Source organism: Microtus pennsylvanicus, chromosome 11, assembly GCF_037038515.1.
Source record: "Microtus pennsylvanicus isolate mMicPen1 chromosome 11, mMicPen1.hap1, whole genome shotgun sequence".
Taxonomy (NCBI): Eukaryota; Metazoa; Chordata; class Mammalia; order Rodentia; family Cricetidae; genus Microtus; species Microtus pennsylvanicus.
The window spans coordinates 45,662,511-45,683,293 of NC_134589.1; the positions used below are offsets into that span (position 1 = coordinate 45,662,511).

Genomic DNA, 20,783 nt, shown 5'->3' on the forward strand with positions numbered 1-20,783 from the left:
CAGACCCAGTACTCATACACATTATCCAAAATAAAAACAAAAGCATAGTATCAAATCAAATAAAAGGTAACAACATCTCACCATTTGCCGGTACTCCCGAATCATCTTTAGTTTGTCCTCTCCTCCCTTGTTTTCTTCCTTCTGTTCAATGCTGCTGATTATTCTCCAGGATGCTCTTCTGGCTCCAATCACATTTTTATATGCAACAGATAAAAGGTTTCGTTCTTCAACTGTCAGCTCCACATCCATTCCTGCTACTTTCTTCATTGATTCCACCATTTCTATGCAGGGAATAGTAAAAGGAGACTATAGATTTAATAGGTTTTGTTGACCCATCCCTTTCACCGTTATGTTTTTTCCCACTGCAAAGCTAAGATATAACTGGGGGGGGGAGGGGTTGAAATCCGAAGGAAGGGTGCATGCCTGCAATCATAGCATAGAGACTATAATGCAGGAAGACTACCTTAAGTTCAAACTCCACTTTGAGCTACAAAGAGTATGGAACCAGCCAAAGCTACATAGGAAGACCCTTGTAAATAAAAGGGGCTAGTTCAGCTAGAACCTAAAAGCCCTGTTTAATCTGGAGCAAATATTCTTCCCAATAAAAAATAGTTAAACCAAAATAAATGAGTCAAGTCACCAAGCATTAGGGGGTGGGGGTGGGGCACCACACACAAGTCTCAATCTCAGAAAGCCAAGCTATCAACTCAGACATCAGGGGGACCTTGTCTAAAGTAAAACAAACTGGCTCATGCCTACAGCCTGTAATCCTAAATCCAGGAAGCTGAGGCAGGATTTCTATGAGTTTGAGGCAGTCTGTTTCAAAAAAAAAAAGGTGGGAAAGGGGTACACTATGAATCCTTCTGCTGGTATTAGTTTTGGTAATTACTGTTACCACTAGATGGCAATCAAAGAAAGGGGGCCAGACAATCTGAGATATCCCAAGTATAGCACACACAAAAAAACACCCTAGCATTTTATGAATAACAAAGAAAAAACTGAAAATGTCATAAATACTAATTATTATAAAGAAAAGTGGGAAGGGTAGTTTTACAAAGGTTTTAATGACACTATTACCAAATAGACCTTAAGAGCTACTGATTTCAGGATCCCTAGTGATAAGAGCCAAGAACCTACATTTTAATAAGCATCCTAGGCAGACAGTAACATCCTGAGAGTAATACATTAGCCAAATGTTATCACAATGAATTATGCTATCTATATTAAGTCAAATGCTGTAACTGTAACCCCTGCAACTAGGAATGCTACATAGTTCATAGTTAGAACCTATCTCACAAAAACAGAACAAAATTTAGAGTTTTCCAAATTAGCAACCTGACTTTCATATTTCAAAATCCACCCCTTTACAGTTAGTTGCTGAAATGACTGAACCCTTTTTCATTTCAAGCCTTTTACACACTAGGTTAAGCACTCAACTTAAGTCACACCACCCCCCAAGCTGCCAATTAGAATTTTGGTCTGCTAATGATGTTAGACTTCAGTCTCATCTTCTTTCTAGTTGTGTCTTAGTTATTTTGACTGCACTCTTTGGAGGGATGAACTGTGTTGACATACTTTGGTAGGACACCTAATTTTTGATAAATCACTAAATGACCATTATGAATTATTTTTAAGCTCACAACAAATTCAGGCCTTTTATCCTTAAGAATTTCCATTTCTTTACACAATATTCAGCATGAACGAGTCCAAGGCCTAACCTCCTCTGAATGTCTACGAGTTTCATGAAACCCTCCATGTCAGTTCTCCTTAATTACAATGGAAGCATAATCCTAGCCATAGCCTGCCTTCCTTCCTTCCTTCCTTCCAAAAGCTGCCTGATTCCCAACTCTGGACTCCCACTAACTCATTAACATAAAATTTCTCACTCAGCATATCTAGCATTTCATGAAATCTCTGCAGGAAGGACATCAATTCTACGTAAAATTTCTGAAGCAAGGAAAGGCTGTCATGTATCTGCAGCTGATGTGATCTAAACCTTTGAACCAGACAACTACAACTCATGACTGAATTACTACTTGAAGGTAACAAGCCTCCTCCTTCCATCACAAGCCTCCTCCTTCCATCACATGGGTTCTAGGGATCAAACTCAAATTCTGCAGACCATGAACGCATTTTCTGTAACTATTTTTTGAGGGGCAGGAGAATAAAGCAAGGTCTTGCTATATAGCCCAGACTGGCAACAAACTTGTACAAATCACCTTACATTTGTCTGCTGAGTGCTGAAATTAAAGGAATGCCCCACTCCATTTGATCCTGATTTTTTTCTTTTTCCTTTTTTAGTTTTTATGTGTTTTGCCTGCAAGTATGTCTATGAATTACAAGTGCGCTTGGTGTCAAAGGCTAAAAGGCGGCATCAGAAACTGGAGTTGCAGGTGGCTGTGAGCTGTCATAGGATGCTAGGAAGAACAGCCAGTGCTCTTTAACCAATGAACCATCCCTCCAGACCCTCTATGAGACTTTTGATACTTGAGGACAGGGAGTGCTGGCTGAAAATCACTATTGCATGAAGATTCTGAAACACAATTTCCAGACATCAATAGGCATGTTAAATCAAACATACCAGACCTGCTGAGCTCTGGGTCATTTATCATCCACTGTATGCTAACAGACTAGTTAGATAGCCACACTATGCTGAACAACCATCTGAGACAACTTTATGTTTTTAAAGTTACTGCTAAGATAACCAAATGTAATTCACCTTCACTTAATATATCCAATCCCATACACACACACCTTTTGTTTGCTGTACTAGGTACAATAGTTATAGCCAAGTAATCTACCACTGAGCTACAAACAATCCCAGTTCTTACTCTGAATCTTGATTCTTTAGTCTCTCATTCATTCATTCATTCATTCATTCATTCATTCAGCTAACTCATCCAACTTAAAGCAGGCACTGTCTATTTTTCATTTTATTTATTTATGTGCATTGATATGAAGGTGTCAAGATTCCCCTGGAACCAGAGTTATAGACAGCTGTAAACTGTTATGTGGGTGCTGGGAATTGAATCCAGGTCCTCCAAGAGAGCAGTCAAGTGCTCTTAAACCCTGAGCCATCTCTCCAGCCCCACACTGTTTCTAACGCTCTCCTCCCCAAGTAGTACTACAATCAGTCTTTTTTGTTTTGTTTTTGTTTTTCGAGACAGGGTTTCTCTGTGCTTTTGGAGCCTGTCCTGGAACTAGCTCTGTAGACCAGGCTGGTCTTGAACTCACAGAGATCCACCTGCCTCTGCCTCCAGAGTGCTGGGATTAAAGGTGTGTGCCACCATCGCCCGGCTACAATCAGTCTTCTTAAAAGATCTTCCAGTACCCAAGCCAGGCAGTGCTGGAACAAGTTCCAGGATAGCCAGGACTATAGAGGGAAACTCCTTCAAATACCAAAAAGAAAAAGAAAGGAAAAAGAGCTGGGTGGTGGAAGGAAGGAAGGAAGGAAGGAAGGAAGGAAGGAAGGAAGGAAGGAAGGAAGGAAGGCAGGCAGGCAGGCAGGCAGGCAGGCAGGCAGGCAGGCAGGCAGGCAGGCAGGCAGGCAGGCAGGCTGGGTGGGTGGGTGGGTGGGTGGGTGGGTGGGTGGGTGGGTGGGTGGTGACGGCACACATCTTTAATCTCAACACTCTGGAGGCAGAGGCAGATAGAGCTCTGAGTTCACAGGCCAACCTGGTCTACAGAGCAAGTTCTAATACAGAAAGTGCTACACATAGATAAATCCTGTTTTGAAAAACAAACAAACAAAAAACCCACAAATGAACAAAAGGAAAAAAAATATCTTCCAACACCCAGCAGGTTGGATGGTGCTTGTAATCCCAGCACATAAGAGGCTAAGTCATAAAAATCCCTTTAGTTTAAAGTCAGTATGGACTACAGTGAAGCCCTGTGGGGCTGTGGAGGAGCTGAACAAAGCCAAGACAGGCTGATTTCTATAAATTTGAAGCCAGCCTGGTATAGATAGCAAGTTCCAAGCCAGCCAGGGCTACACACAGTGAGACCATTTTTACTGTTTTGTGTTTGGGGTTTTGTTGTTTTTTGATCAGGGCTTCTCTGTGTAGCCATGGCTAGCCTGAAACTTGCTCTGTAGACCAGCCTGGCCTTGAACCACAGATCTGCCTGCCTCTACCTCCCCTACTGATTAATTCAAGATGTGAATCTTGAGCATGGGGCACATAACGTCAGCAAAATGAGCCAAAATTATTGGTTCTCTTGCAAAGAACAATTTCCAACATGTATGCCAGGCAAATCACAACCATCTATAACCTCTAACACCAGCTCTGAGGAGATTCAACACCTCTGCCTCTCCACAAAAACTGCATTTACATGTACATATCCCCCCATACACATTTTAAATAAAATTAACTTTTTAAAGACCCTGAGCTAAACCCCAGGCTTAAGAAAGAGACTTGAGGGCTAAAGAAATGGCTCAACAACTAAGAACTAAGAACAATTAATGCTCTGGTAGAGGACTCAAGTACAATTCCCAGTACACACACACATACAGGTAACAACTGCTCCTAACTCCAGTCCCAAGGGATCTGGCACCCTCTTTTAGCGTCCAAGGGCACCAGGCACATACAGAGTACACATACATACATGCATGCAAGCAAAACATCTATATTAACACACACACTTTTGAGACAGAGTCTCTCTACACAGCCCTGGCTGTCCTGGAACTCACAGATATACCTCCTTCTGCCTCTGCTGGGATCAAATGCATATGCCACCCCATGGCTAGTTAAACTATTTTTTTTTTAAGAAAGAGACCTAAATTGCTTCATTTCATACCCCTTGGTATAGCTCCTTAATAGCCCGGTAAACTTAATCCTCTCAACTGTAGTCTACCTAGATTAACAATCTTTAGCCTTACAAAAAAAATACAAAAACAACATCGAAAAGCTATGATTAACACATGGAAGAACATGCTTTTGATCCTAGCACTCAAAAGGTAGAGACAGGAGGATCTGTGAATTAGAGGCCAGCATAGACTGCTCTACATAGTGAGTTCCAGGACAAGTAGAGCTTCATAGTGAGATCCTGGCTCAAAACAAAATGAAACGAAACAAAAGGCTGCACTCATGTGAATATCCTTCCAAATCATTTAAGTATTACAGAAGCCAGTCACAGCAGTATATCCCTAAAATCCCAGCACCAGGAAGGCTGCCAGTATGAGTCTAGGGTAGAGGAAAATCCAGTCTCAAATGCTGGGCGGTGGTGGCACACCACCTTTAATCCCAAACTTGGCTGTCAGAGGCAGGAGGATCTCTAAATTCAAGGCCAGCCTGGTCGAGACAGAGAAACCCTATATTGGAAAAACAGAAACAATCCCCCCCCCCAATTGATTTCCTCTCTTACGGATGATCAAATTTAGTCGCTAACTCCCACTGGGTGGCTCAACCACCCTGTAACTCCAATTCCAAGGGATCTAACACTCTCTTCTGAACCTCATGGACACTGGCAAATAAGTGGTACAAATAAACTCCAGAAGGCACAGATATACAAACCTTTAAAAACAAGACAAGAAGCCGGGCGGTGGTGGCGCACGCCTTTAATCCCAGCACTCGGGAGGCAGAGGCAGGCGGATCTCTGTGAGTTCGAGACCAGCCTGGTCTACAAGAGCTAGTTCCAGGACAGGCTCCAAAATCACAGAGAAACCCTGTCTTGAAAAACCAAAAAAAAAAAAAAAAGGTCAGATGTATTAACATGGGACGTGGAAGATGACACCAGAAGTCAGTCATCCTTGGCTAAGCATACAACAAATTCAAGGCCAACCTTGAATTTATCTTCAAATTCAAACCTGAAACTGTCTTCAAAACATAAAGTCAGGACAGAAAGATGAATCAACTGACAAAATCAGGCCAAAGCATAAAAAGAATGTCCACAAGTGTATTACAGCAAGGGAACTACTGAGCATGGACCACATGTAGGTTAAGTGCAGCCCTCAGAAGCTAGGTATAATAATAATGCCCTTTGTATACTCTGGTTCCAGTTTTCTTTTTAACCCAGACCTCTCTAAGGTCCAGTGCTCAATCCCCTTTATCAGTGCCTTTGATGATACACAGAAGAGAAGCTCTGATTTGACATCCTCATTCCCTTCTTTTAATCCTCTGGTTTTCTTACTTCGGATCCTCTTGAGTGGGTATACCTCTCTTCCTGCCTTACACATCCTGGAGATTGAACCCAGTTTCATGCATGTCAGGCAAACATTCACTCCACCATCTGAGCTACAGATCTAGTCCCACCATTCTTTTTAGCCACATTTTCCTCTAACTAAACTATATTATAGTTGACCTGTAAGCCACACACTTGAGACTGTAGATATAGGTCCTCTGATCTCTACAAGTGTACTATGACATAAGAGTGACCACAGACCTACATAAACACAAAATTATTTTATTAAGTAAATACAAACTATATTGTGATTCCTACACTGTATTACATGAAATTATCATTTACAAGGAAAAGTTAATACCCATTCACCAAAAAGTACAAGATAAAACCAAGCACTTGGGAAATTACTGACATGCATTCAAAGCCAATATGGGCTACTCCATGAATTCCAGACCAGCCTGAACTATAAAATGAATCCTAACTCAGAAACAGTAGAAAAATGAGTTTTTAAAAAAATTGAAAAACAAAAAACAAAACTGAGAGCTGGGCATGGTAGTGCAAGTCTTTAATCCTCACACTAGAGAGAAGCAGGTTTGTCTCAAACAAACAAAGACCATAAGGAATGTGTTTAGAAGAAGTTAGTAACTATTAGCTAACTGAAATGTAAGTATAAAGGCAGACACAGGAGAATGACTGCATCAAGCAGCTACAGTGAAGAAAGAACCACTATAAGGTCTAAAGTTCTAAGATGTGAAAGCAAACAGCTGTTTCTAAAGACAAGTTCCAGAGGCTAAATAAAAAGGTGTGGTGGTACACAGCTGAAATCCTTCCAATCCCAGCAAAGGAGGTTCTAGGAGACCTTGTCTCAAAAGATCACCTGTCAACCATCCCCAAAGGGGGGAAAGGCACCTGGTACAATCAATGCAGAACAAATCCGAATTTAGTGATATTAAATTAGTCAAGTATCTGAGAAACAATGATCTATTCCGAAGGTTCTCAATCCCAGGAAGGTTTTCATTAAGGGTAAAACAAAGTATTCCCAAAATCCTCTTGCTAGGACTGAAAAGAAAAATCAGTGGTTAAAAAGCACTTCCTGCTCTTCCGAAATTCTGCTCCCCAGTCCCTTCGAGAGTCAGCCTTTACTAATTCCAGCTCAGGAGATCCACCACTACCCTGGCCTCGTGAGCACTCACACATAGGACATACACATGAAGTTTAAGTTCTCCTGACCATCTAGACAAAATCTAGTCAATTTTTGAAAGTTTTTAAAATGTGTTCACAAAAAACTACAAGTTGTTGAATGTCGATAGGAAAGCAACTTTATATGCACATAGCATCTACTTTAGTAAACTTTTTTTATTTGCTAATCTTTCCTGAACTGCTAGCAGCTACTCTCAAATAGCTGCCAAATATTCCTCATCTATATACTAAGTTATACAAAAGTAAAATAAACTACCACTAACGACCAACAATTCTCCTAGCTTAAATGAGGAAAGAAAATTATGTAATGTGTGATACAGAAGGATAAAATGTAAGACAGAACAGGCTAAGAAAAATGTTGGCAGCATTCTGAAACAAAGGTAGGACAGGGTCATTAAGAAAAAAGCACCACAGCTGGGTGATGGCGGCACATGCTTTTAATCCCAACACTCTCAGGAGGCAGAGCCAGTCTGATCTACAGAGCTAGTTCCAGGACTGAAACCCACCCCACCACCCTCCCTCAAAAAGAAAAAAAGAAAAGAAAAAAAGCAACACTGGGCAGTGGTAGAGTAACTCTTTAATCCCAGTACTTGGGAGGCAGAGCCAGACAGAACAGAGAAACCCAATCCTGAAAAAACAAAACCAAAAAAAAAAAAAAAAGAAAGAAGGCAGGAAGGGAGGGAAGGAAGAGAGAGAAAAGCAACACAGCCAAGTGGTGGCATACACCTTTAGTTCCAGCAATCAGGAAGCAGGAAGCAGAGGCAGGCAAATTTCTGAATGAGGTCAGCCTTTAGGCTATGTATTTATTGTTTGAGATGGAATCTTACCTAATTCAGGCTAGCCTTGAATTCTGCTATACAGTAGAAGCTGGCCTCTTTTGCCTCCACCTACAAAATATTGGGATTATAGGCATGCATACATGACCACCTTTTGTTTTGTTTCTTTAGAATTATTTTATGTATATGAGTGTTATGCTTGCATGTTATGTCTGTACAGCACGTGCATGCCTGGTGCCCAAGAGGGCACAGGATCCCCTGGAACTGAAGTTATACATGGTTGTGAGCCTCTATGTAAGTGCTGGAAATCAATCCTGGGTCTTCCATAAGGACAGCAGCAAGTGCTCTTAACTGCTAAGTCACCTTTCCAGCCCATTTGTTTATTTTTAGAGTCAAGATAGCCTGGAATTCTCTATGCAGCCAAAAATGATACCAATTCCTGACCTTCTGCCTCCACCTCCTGAGTAAAGTCACTAGTCTTTTATAAAGCTTTAGTTCAGCTAACTCTGATGCATACCTACAATCAGCACTAGTCAGACAGAGTATCAGGAGTACCAGTTCAAAGTCAACCTGAGCCACACAGTAAGATCTGTGTCAACCCCACAGATAAAAAATTATGATATATACACAAAGCAAAACTTAGTCCAGGTACATCGTAGAATACATTAGCACCTGTGAAGTTCCAGTTACTGTAGAGGATAAGGGAAGACAACTTGAGCCCCACCCCCCCACAAATCAGGCCTAAGCAACATAGTGAGATCTCATTTCATTCAAAACACAGAAGGGGCCCAATGAGACAGCCCGATGACCTAAGTTTGATTTCCACAACCTATGAGAAGGAAAGAACAAACTTCCACCAAGTTATCCTGACTTCCACATGTACACTATCATTATTGTTCATACAAGTACATGCATCATAACAGTCTAAAAAGATGTTTTATTTTTTAAATTATTTTTATGTACATGGATGTTTTTCCTCCATGTATGTCTGCATCACATGCATACAGTGCCCTTAGAGGCCAGAGAAGCGATCAGATTCCCTGGGTCTGGAGTTAAGACAGTTGTGAGCCACCGTGTGGGTGCTGGGAATAGGATACAAATCCTCTGAAAGAGCCAAAAGAGCTCATACCATTAAGCAGACTCTCCAGCCCCCCCTCCAGGGGGAGGGATAACATTAAGAGGCGAGAAAGCCTGAGAACATAGCTAACTCAGTGGAAAGCATCTGCCTAGTGACCTTCTTAGAAGGCCCTAGGTTCAATGCCCAGTACAATAAAATCTGCAAATACCAGTTAGAAAGGGCTGAGTCAGGACCACATGAGGCCAAGAATTCAGTCTGGGCAACAATGAGATTCCTCCCAAAACTAAAAGGGTCAGTGGTAGATTACTTGTTTAACTAGTATGTGCAAGGTCCTATGTGCAACTCCCAGCACAATAAATGGTTTCCAATCCCAGAAACAGAGAAATGGAGAGACTAGAGGATTTCTGGAGCTTGCCATAGCTTACTTTTTTTTAAGTTATAGGCTAATAAGACCCTATCTCAAAGGGTGAGAAGGTACATGAGGAATGACAGCTGAGGCTGTCCTCTGGTGAACACATCGGTGAAAAATAATATTCCAGTCTATAAACTCACTGAACAAAATTTCTTTCAGAACAGCAATTCCTCAGGCCTGCAATATTAGTTCTCAGGAAGTGAGGCACGGGGATCAAGTTTGAGGCCAGCCTATACAACATACTAAGAGAGGGGCAGGGGTGGTGGCGGTGAAGAAAATGAGAGGAAGGAGGGAAAGGCAAGCAGGCAGAGGCAATTCATTAGTATATATGCAAGAACAGGTCCTGAGACTAAGGAAAGGCTCCCTCACTCCTATTTAATGACTGCCCCACTTTCCACTAGCTCCTGTTGCCTCACCACTAGAAAGCAGACTCAACCAACACACTCATTCATACAAAAGCAACAAGACTCAGTGAAATTAAGCCAAAAAGCTATTCAAAGCAACTTAATGTACTTGCTGTGTGTGTATTTACTAATGTGCAGTTACACACAAGTACATGTGGAGACCCTGAGCCACTCTCAGATGTCATTACTTGGAAACCATCCATCTACCTTGGGTTTTTTTTTTTCCTTTTTATTTTTTGGTGGTGGGGGAAGGGGGGCTCAAGTCATGATTTTTCTGTGTAGCTCTGGCTGTCCTGGAACTCACTCTGTCCTCCAGATTAGCCTGAACTCAGTGATCCACCACCAGGCTCCACCTTGCTTCTTAAAAACAATTTCTCTCACTAAACTCTAGGGTTCAACAATTAGGCTTTGGTGAACTGTCAGGAAACCCCAGGGATTCACCAGTCTCCACCTCCCCAGAGAGGGGATTACAAGCATACTGGAATGACAAGCATGCAACAGTGCTATAACCAGATGCTGGAGCTTAAGCTCAGTGTCTGTGACTGCATGTCAAGCACTTGATAGACTGAGCTATCTCCCCAGGCCCCCAAAGCAATTTCCACGTTATAAAATTAGGAACTAAGAATAGTGCTTCAGTGAGAAGATCAGCCTAGACACTGAAGGCCGTCTAAGCTGAGAAACAAATTCAAGGTTAGCCTGAGTGAGACCGGTCTTGAACAGAGAAGGGTGGGGGGGAACTTTACTTTTATGAGCATTTGTTCCTGGGTGTATATGTATGTGCACCCAGTGCATGAAGGTGACTGCGGAGACCAAAAGAGGACGTCAGATTCCAGAAACTGGAGTCACAGGTGACTGGCTGAGTTGCTACGTGGGTGCTGGGAACCAAGCCTGAACTCTCTGCAAGAGCAACAAGCATTCTTAACTGCTGAGCCATGTCTCCAGCCCTCCCACTCAAATATTTATCTGAAAAATCAGTGGCACCTGCTTTGCAGGGCTGTTTGTTTATTTATTTATTTATTATGTATACAATATTCTGTCTGCATGTATGTCTGCAGGCCAGAGGAGGGCACCAGACCTCATTACAGATGGTTGTAAGCCACCATGTGGTTGCCGGGAGTTGAACTCAGGACCTTTGGAAGAGCAGGTAATGCTCTTAACTGCTGAGCTATCTCTCCAGTCCCTGTTTATCTTTCTTGAAGCATGATTTCACTATGCAACCTCAGCACACCTAGAACTTGCTATTTAAGATCCCCCAATCTTTGCTTCCAAAGTGTTTGGATTAAAGGCATATATCACCACAGCCCAGCTGGACTGTTTGGATCCATGACAGAATAGCATAAGAGTAGTAAAGCCAGGAAGTGGTGGTGCACGCCTCACCTTTAATCCCAGCACTCAAGAGGTAGAGGCAAGGATCTCTGTGAGTTCAAGGTCAGCCTGGTCTACAGAGAGAAACCACATCAGAAAAAGAAAAAAGAAAAAGAAAGTACTAACCTGTCTTACTTTGGGTTCCTATTGCTGTGAAGACACATAACTACAGCAACACCCAAGTTTTATAAAAAGGCAAACACTGACGGGGGCTGGTTTACAATTTCAGAGGTTTTTTAGTCTATTATCATCACGGTATGAAGTGGCAGCATGCAGGTAGTAGACAGTGCTGGAGAAGGAGCTGTGGGTTTTGCATCTTGATAGGCAGGCGGCAGAAGTCCATGTCCCACACAGGGCACAGCTTGAACATGAGACACATCCCCACAATGACATACATCCTCCAATAAAGCCATACTTCCTAATAGTGCCATTCCCTTTGGACATACCCATTCAAACCGCCATACAACTCAAGGCAGACAAACTAAAACCAGCATATTTGCCTCTAACACTACAATCGGACTGAATAGCTGGTATGTCTACTGTCAGCAACTACAATTTCCTTGACTTCCCATTCCCACTTTGGAGAGTGAGACAACTGTAAATGTTTTAATTTTCTTTTGATCTACTTTATTTTCTACCAAACACAAAATTTGAAGGAAACCAAAGTTCTCAGAACTCAAGATTTATAGTTATCTGTGGTAGAGGAAAAAGTTTAGGAAATCTTTTTGATTTTTTTTTTTATATGCACTAGGGTTTTGCTTACATGTATGTCTGTGTGATGGTGTCAGATCCCCTAAAACTGAATAAAGCTGTGAGCTGCCATGTGGATGCTGGGAATTAAACCACAGTCCTCTAGAAGAACAGCCAGCGCTCTTAACCCCTAAGCCACCTCTCTAGCCCTGGGAAACTTTCATTTAAATGAGAAAACTAGTCAGGCATGGTGGCATATGACAGAAAACAAAACCTATGTCTCAAAATAAAAATGGTGGCGCACAGCAGAGGCAGGTAGATCTTTGTGAACTGAAGGCTAGCCTGGGTCTACAACATGGCAAGTACCAGGCCACCCAGGTCTTAAAAAAATTAGTTGGGCATGGTGGAACACATGTGTAATATTCCACTACTTCAGCAGGGATGACAGAATGATTGTCAGAAGTTCAAAGTGAGCCAAATTCACAAAGCAAATTGCAGGTCAACCAAGGATAGAAAGACCCTGTCATCACCAAAAATAAAATAAAAATAGAGAGTGGGAAGAAAGCTTAGTCCATCAAAAGCCTGCATACAAGCATGAGAACTCAAGTTCTATCTCCAAAATTTACATTAAAGTGCCGGGCGATGGTGGCGCACGCCTTTAATCCCAGTATTCGGGAGGCAGAGGCAGGCGGATCTCTGTGAGTTCGAGACCAGCCTGGTCTACAGAGCTAGTTCCAGGACAGGTTCCAAAGCCACAGAGAAACCCTGTCTCGAAAAACCAAAAAAAAAAAAAAAATTTACGCTAAAACAACAACAACAACAACAAAAACAACTAGCGTGAAATAGTACTTAACTGTAGCAAACTAGTCACAGAAGAAACATTGTAAGCCGGGAGGTGGTGGCCCACGCCTTTAATCCCAGCACTTGGGAGGCAGAGGCAGGCGGATCTCTGTGAGTTCGAGACCAGCCTGGTCTACAAGAGCTAGTTCCAGGATAGGCTCCAAAACTAGAGAAACCCTGTCTCAAAAAACCAAAAAAAGAAAGAAAGAAAGAAAGAAAGAAAGAGAGAGAGAGAGAGAGAGAGAGAGAGAGAGAGAGAGAGAAAGAAAGAAAGAAAGAAAGAAAGAAAGAAAGAAAGAAAGAAAGAAAGAAAGAAAGAAGAAACATTGTAGTATTGTTTGTTACTTGCTACTTCCTGGTGAATTCTACTTTACATTCTATCAGATTCTATTATATCTGGGCTATTTGGAATACTAATTAGATACCACATTACCCCTCCAAAAATGGTCCACATTTGTTATCTAAGGACATTCACTTGGAGAAATGAAAAAAGGAAAAATATTTTTGAAGTGCTCTGTATAAATGTGTGGCATTAGCTACAGTCAAGAGACACCGACATTATCAGGAAATTTAGTTTTGTTTTTTGTTTTCTTTTTGGTTTTTCGAGACAGGGCTTCTCTGTGTCGCTTTGTTTCCTGCCCTGGAACTAGCTCTTACAGACCAGGCTGACCTCAAACTCAAGAGATCCTCCTGCCCCTGCCTCCTGAGGGCTGGGATTAAAGGCGTGTGCCACCCACCACCTACCGGCTTTTTGTTTAGTTTTTAAGATTTTAAAGGATATATGGAGAGAGGGGTTTTGCTGTGAGCGCACCAAGAAGGTCAAAGACCTTCTTATATTAAGTACTGGTTGGCCTGGAACTCACTATGAAATCAGGCTGGCCTCTAGCAGGGTGCCTCTTGCCTCTACCTCAAAAGTGCTGGGATTAAAGGCAGAAGACATGTGCCACCAGGGTTTTCTTGGTTTTTGTTTTGTTTTTGCTTTTGAAGACAGGGTTTCTCTTTAGGTCTGGTGGTCCTGGAACTCACTCTGCAGACCAGGCTGGCCACGAATTCAGAAATTCACCTGCCTTTGCCCTCCTAAATGCTGGAATTAAAGGCGTGTGCCACCATTGCCTGGCTCAACCAGGGTTTTCAAGAAAGACTGGAACCTTGGTTGGGTACAGCCTACCCCTAGTGGCTCAGGAATTTGAGAAGAGGATAAGTCTGAGCCTAGGCTGGGGGAAATAAAAGCAGAAGCACTTAGCATACCAGATAGAAATGTTAAAATACTACCTAGACCTGGGAAGTAGCTCAGAAGTAGAGCACTTGTGCATGGCCCTGGGCTCCCAGGACCAGGGAATTGTAAATATCCTAGTCTCTTGACCAAGACAGCAAATTATCAAAGGTCTGTTTTCATGTGCTTCTGCTTTTATTCCCCCAGCCAGCAAATTAACCCAGCGCTTTGCTTGTGTTTAGCAGGCATTCAATCACTGAGTCAACATACTCAAGCCCTGTTTCTACTTTAAGACCAAGTCTGACTTAATTGCTAAGATTTACGTCCTCCTGCCTCAGCCCCCCACTGGGATTAGTCAGGAACCCCACCATGGCCCTGCTTCAGAACTTTTTTAATGAAAGAGGAAAGAGGATGAAGAGTTGGCTCAGTGGTTAATAACACTTATTCTTGCAGAGGATCCAGGCTTGACTCCCAACACACACATGGCAGCTCACAACAACTTGTAAGTCCAATTCCAGGGGATTCAATGTCCTCTTCTGACTTCTGCAGGAACCAGGCACGCATGTGGTACAAAGAAGGCCACACACACAGAAAATCAAAGCAGCTCTTTAAGTGAAAAGACGGCCTGTGAGACAGCTCAGAACCTGCCATCGAGCTTGACCACCTGAGTTCAACCTCCAGGACCTACATAGTGGAAACAACAGTTTTCCATTAGTTGTCCTTTGATCTCCATACATGTGCCACAGTACATGCCAACACATACAATACAAAGCTGGGCATAGTTGTGAAAGCCTTCAATCAAGGACTCAGGAGACAAATGCAGCCAGATCTCTATGAGTTCAAGGACAGCCTGGTCTACAGAGTGAGTTCCAGGACAATCGGAGCTACATAGTGAGACCCTGTCTGGAAAAAACAAAACCAAAAACCACACAAAATTTAAAATGAACAGAAAGCTTAGAGAACATCCACAGTAGTAAGAAATCATTCAAATAACAGTGATTCATCAACTCGTGGTATCCCCAAGTTGTGTTAGACAAAGAACATGCACAATACTATACAAAAATCTGAAGTGTAGCCAGGCGGTGGCGGTACACACCTTTCAGCACTCAGGAGGCAGAGGCAGGCGGAACTCCAAGTTCCAACCTGTTCTATAGATGAGTACGACAGCACAGGACTACACAGAAAATCCTGTCTCAAGAACAAACATCTGAAATGTACAAAAAGAACATCCCTTTATTTTGAAGGTGAGACAGCATCATGTAACTGCAAATTCACTATGCGTAGCTGATGCTGACCTTCAACTCCAGATTATCCAGTTTTGTCTTTAGGAGCACTGGGATTACAGTGTATAGGACCCCCACCTGTGATGAGCATTCCTTGTAAAGGAAGGCAGGGGTGGACATGACTGGATACAAAAATGAGGACCTCTGTGAATTCCAGGTCAACATAATGAGACTGTGCCTCTAAATAAAATGGATGGGTGAATAAATGTTTGTTCCCTATTCTTCCCTAGCAGTTTGTTCTTAGAAATGAGCCTTTAGGAGTTGGGCAGTAGTGGCGCATGCCTTTAATCCCAGCACTAGGGAGGCAGAGTCAGGCGGATCTCTGTGAGTTCAAGCTCAGCCTAGTCTACAAGAGCTACTTCTACAAGGGCTGTTACTCTGTCTCGAAAAACAAAAGCAGAAAGAAAGAAATGAGGCTTTGGTGTTTGAAACAGTTCTCAAGTCAATGACTCAAAACATATGTATTTCTGGCATTTCAGCATTCAGAATGACCCAAAGTGGCCATGGGGGGGGGGCACAAGCCACACCCCAGAGAGCCAATTAATTTCTTCTTTTTTAAAAGATACAGACTCACCAGGCAATGGTGGCACACGCCTTTAATTCTAACACTTGGGAGGTAGAGGCAGGGAGATCTCAGTGAGTTTGAGGCCAACCTGGTCTACAAAATGAGTTCCAGGGTAGCCAGGACTGTTACACAGAGAAACCCTATCTCAAAAACCAACCCCTCCCAACGCACACGCAGGCGCGCACACACAAAAGCATCTCAACGTAACTCTGGCTGGCCAAGAACTCTGAGATCTTCCTGCATCTGCCTCCTCAGTGCTGGAACTGAAAGTAGGTACCACTCCACTTGGCTAATTTCTCTTTTTCAGACAGGATTTCTTAGTTCAGGCTAGTAGCCTGGAACTTGAGAGCCTCTTCCCTATCTTCTAAGTGTAGTTTAAAGGGATGTGCCACCATACTAAGCCCCACTGAGCGATCCAAGCAGGATGAAGATTAGAAAATGGCCAAAAAAACAAAAAAACAAAAAAAAAAAAAAGCACTACCACACAAGGCAAATATGATGGAACACTCCCCAGGACTCGTGAGGCAGAGGCAGGAGAGTCTCTGTGAGTTCAAAGCCAGCCTGATCTATACAGTGAATTCTATTCTACGACAGTCAGGACTCTTTAGAGACTCTGGGGAAAAAAGAGAGATTGAGAGATTAAACGTATTAAAGTGAACAGACCACGTCTCAAGCTTTGATATTTCCTACATGAACCCCTAAAAGATTGTTCTTGAAACAAGCTTCTCGCCCTCTTCCAAGGCCATTAAATATCTACTACATAAATTGATTTCAATTCCCTACAGGGAGAGTGAAAGATACTTTAGGCACTAGATTCTAGGGCAGTAATAAGAAGGAAGGTCAGTTAAAGGCCCATCGTTTCCATCTAAGTACCCAGAACTCAGGATTCCAATGCATTCTCACTACACCCGGCGTCTGACTAAGTGGTCACTTCTCTAGAACCATCTCTGCTACACAAACAAAGCTGAATCACTGCAGTCAGTATACGAGTTTCCTTTGACTGCCTTCCCTCCTCCTCTCCCTTTCTACTGGATCCCTTCCTCATGCCAAATCACAAGAGTGCTTCCTACTTTATTTCCTTCCCTCCTTTAGAATCTAAAAGGAGATGTAATAAACAGTCACTAAGTGGCTTGTCTACACTCTTATGTTCAATAATCAACAAGACCAGGCTTTGGTCAAAAGTCCTCAGCACTCAAATCTCAAGTATGACTTAAAATTAACTTGTCATTTATTTGGAAGCTACAATCATATATAAGCTTCCAAATCCTTTCTAAAAATGTCTTTTAGAAACAAACCAAAAAGCTTCACCCATACCTCCTTTTGGGGAGGGGGGAGATGTTATCACATTCACACAAAGCCTAAATCCCCACAAACAAATGTAATTTCATGTTTCCTCCCAAGGACACTAGATTAAGGGACACTTCTCTGGGGAGGTGAAGAGAAATCTCCAGAACCAGCAAACTATCCTGGCTATAGACACTAAAATGAAGGCTGACCTTGAGCTGCGTTGTCTCCCCATCCCACCTCCTCCCACTCCCACTAGAAGCCTAGAGCAGTACAAACAGCAACTTAAATCTGGAAGACAAAATTTAGTTCAGTAGTAGCTTTCCTACATTGGAGGTTTGGGGGTCTTCTGTTCTACTTTCCAAACACTGGAACAGTGATCTCCAACAAGGCTAGTTCAAAAGCTGTGACAGGGCCAAAGGGGCTCTCTAGGAGAAGGGTCTGACCTAACTTTTGGAAAACAAGTGGCTTAAGTAATTTGGAAAAAAATCTGAGGGACAACAGCACTTAGTTCCAATCATGTCTCATCCCACCTTAGCTCCCAAACATTAGAATCACAAGAACCTGCTTGCCTTAGTGCACATGCCCTTAATCCCAGCACTCAGGAGGCAGACTGGTGAGTTCGAAGAGAACCTGGTCTACATACTGAGTGAGGTTTCCAGACAGCGACACAGTGAGACCCTACCTCAAAAATAAATAAGTAAATAAATCACAGAAACCGTATATGCTATTTGTCACTTTTAAACTATTAGTTTGATGGATATTGCCTAACTCAAGTATTTAGGAACAAAATTAAAGGAAGAATGGCATAAAAATATATAAACTGTCTACAACTGACTAAACACAATGGATATTTCGATGAAATACAAAAAAAAATCAGATTATCACGAGCTAAGGATATAGGTTAGTGACAAAGAGCACTGACCTAGCATGTACAAGGGTTTGGGTTCCAGTACCTGAGGGTGAGGGGGTGTTGAACGAACAAAGAGTAATTATTAAAATGTGTACATAAAACCATTTGCTTAAAATGGATAAGAGAGTTAGATTGTATCGAAATACTTGAGCACTTGCTTTGCAGGCATGCCACCGGGTTCGAATCCCAGCCTTGCAACAATGAAGTCAAAACAGAAAAAAAAAAAAGGACGATCTCCTAATTCAAAATTCCCAAGCCTCAACCGAGTGCTCAAAATAGGTTAAGACCCCCAAGCCAAGCAAAACGCATTTTATTTGAATTAACTACTTTTCAACAGGTCTTGCCATGTGTCATAATGCTGAGTGAGAAGTCATCTCTACAAACGGGTAGACTGAGGCACCGGCACTGCAAAGGGCACTCAGTAAGTACTAAAGAGTCCTAGCAAGCTCAGTCTCCTGTAGTCTAGTCTTCCCATTAGAACTCGATGCTTCTGAAGGTTGAAAAACAAACAAACAAAAAAACCGCAGGAACTTTGGGGTATCCTGGGTGAGAACAAAACGTTGCATGAGTGAGGTCCTACACCTCCCCGGAAGGAGGCGAGGCAGAAAAGCCCCAAAGCCCTCAACTCCGAGGTGCGCCGGCCTACGGGAAGAAATCCAATCGCAGCATCTCCGCCTGCCTCCACCCAAGGATGATCCGCAGTGATTTCCACACACTCCGCCCTCACCAAAGACGACTCCCCACCACCGGCCCAAAGAAGCTGTCCGCTCCCGAGGCTTCTCCTTTGTGAGGCTCCACGGCCGCCGCCCCACACTGGGCCTCCGGGGAAAAGCCACCGCCCCCACCCGCCATATTTCCCTGAAAGGCGCCCGCGCTACAGCTCCCTGGATTCCGCCCTCTCCCGAGCGGCCGGTGCTGCTTCTCACATCACCCCACCCGATTGTCCTCCACATCCCGCCGCGGACCCCAAAGCTCCCGTGGGGATTGCGCGCCGGGACAAGGCACCCGCCATCTCCTCCCCCCCTCCCCCGCCCGGGGACTCGCCCTCCCCCTTCAGCCGCCATTTTACAACCAACTCCTCCACCCTCCACCCCGGCCTGCTGGCTGGCGAGCGTCTGCAAGCTAAGGACACCGGAGGGGTCAAATCCCTGAGCCCGGAGACTCCCACCGCCCCGGGGGCCCGCAGCCCATTTCCTGCTTCCCGACCCACGTCCCGAGCCAGGCTCGGAGACGATGCCGCCATTTTGTCTCCGGTTCCCGGCCTCTGTGGGCGGCGGCGGAGGGTCCGAGACTTCCAGCCCCCCGACACCCCCCCAACTCACCGTCGTATCGCTCGGCCTGCTCTGCCAGCTTCGCCTGGTACACCAGATCCTCCCGATCATCCATAGCGGCAGCGGCTCCGGCAGGGTCTGCGCGACGGATGGAAGCGGATAGCGTCTCCGACTCTCAGCTTCTCGCTCCGCGTCCGAGCAGTAAAAATGGCGGCGCCTCAATCCGGGACTTCCGCCTGCGCACGCGGACAACTGCTCAGCTCTATGGCAACCGCTCCCTGGCAACTGGCGCGGCGGGGCGGGCCCGGGAGTTCGGCGCCAGAAAAGGCTGGAATCAGCGCGGCTGACGCCCCTCCTCCGTCGGCTCAGCGGGCGGCCCAGCAGCAAGGCGGGAACTGCGACTGAGAAGAAGAACGGCCTGGGACAGCCCGAGAGGCTGGAGGCAAGGTCGGCCGAGACTGGGCTAGGAGCCTCCTCAGTGACACAGAGCGAGACACTTCATAGGTTCTTGCAACCTCAGGCCCCTCACTGTGCACGCTTGCACGTTTTTCTCATCCGTACGCCTCTTTCAGGTCCTTTTAACATCTATGTAAAGAATTGGCAGGTGAACAAGGGAGGGCTCCAGTTTTCACGCATCAGCTTTTCTCTCGCTCACACACTAAGTTTTTCTTTCTTCTTCCTTTGAGCCGTATTTTATCACTTTGGTCCATCATAGATAGGATTTTGTTAAAAGTCCCTGGTTTCAGCTGGGTGGTGGTGGCACACACCTTTAATACCAGCCCTTGGAAGGCATTGACAGGCAGATTTCTATAAGTACTCGAGACCAGCCTGGTCTACACAGTTCCAGGACAGCCAAGGCTACCCAGAGAAACCCTGCCTCTAAAAAACAAAACAAAAAGTCCCTGGTTTTATCTTAAGGGTATATGCCTTTAATCTTAGCGTTAAGGGATCTCTGAGTTTGCGAGCAGCCTGATCTACAAAACGAATTTCAGGTTAGCCATGGCTACACTGTGAGACTCCCCCATCTCAAAAGGAAAAAGAAGTGTGTGTGTGTGTGTGTGTGTGTGTGTGTGTGTGTGTGTGAGAGAGAGAGAGAGAGAGAGAGAGATATGGGGGGGAGTGTTTTTCCTAGGTATGCGTGGTACATATCTCCCCTCCCCACCTGTACTGTAGTGGCAGAGGTTGAAGCAGGTTGGATTAAATATCAGGCACTTGAAGCCAAACCAGGCTACATAGGGAAACCCTGACTCAAGAGGAAAGGGGAAAAAGAAAGTGGCATGCCTAGTTTGGAGTGCAAGGTGCACCAGAGGGGGAGTAAGGGCAAACTGACATTAAATAGCTAGAAGTAAATAATCCTCAATGGCAATGGCCA

At 44.0% G+C, this 20,783-nt stretch overlaps 1 protein-coding gene across 2 annotated transcripts in view; it reads right to left on the minus strand.

Moving 5' to 3' along the window:
* The window catches only part of Ywhae (tyrosine 3-monooxygenase/tryptophan 5-monooxygenase activation protein epsilon), a 35,500-nt gene extending 15,549 nt beyond the window's left edge, over positions 1-19,951 (minus strand). The window contains exons 1-2 of one of the 2 annotated variants that reach the window (XM_075991628.1): positions 19,463-19,951; positions 82-281 (exon numbers count right to left, since the gene is read on the minus strand). In XM_075991628.1, coding sequence (XP_075847743.1) covers positions 82-281; positions 19,463-19,526 — 264 coding nt within the window. In that variant the 5' untranslated portion in view covers positions 19,527-19,951. The remainder of the gene's footprint in view (positions 1-81; positions 282-19,462) is intronic. The other variant, XM_075991629.1, reaches the window with a different exon arrangement.
* Between the last annotated feature and the right edge of the window lie 832 nt (positions 19,952-20,783).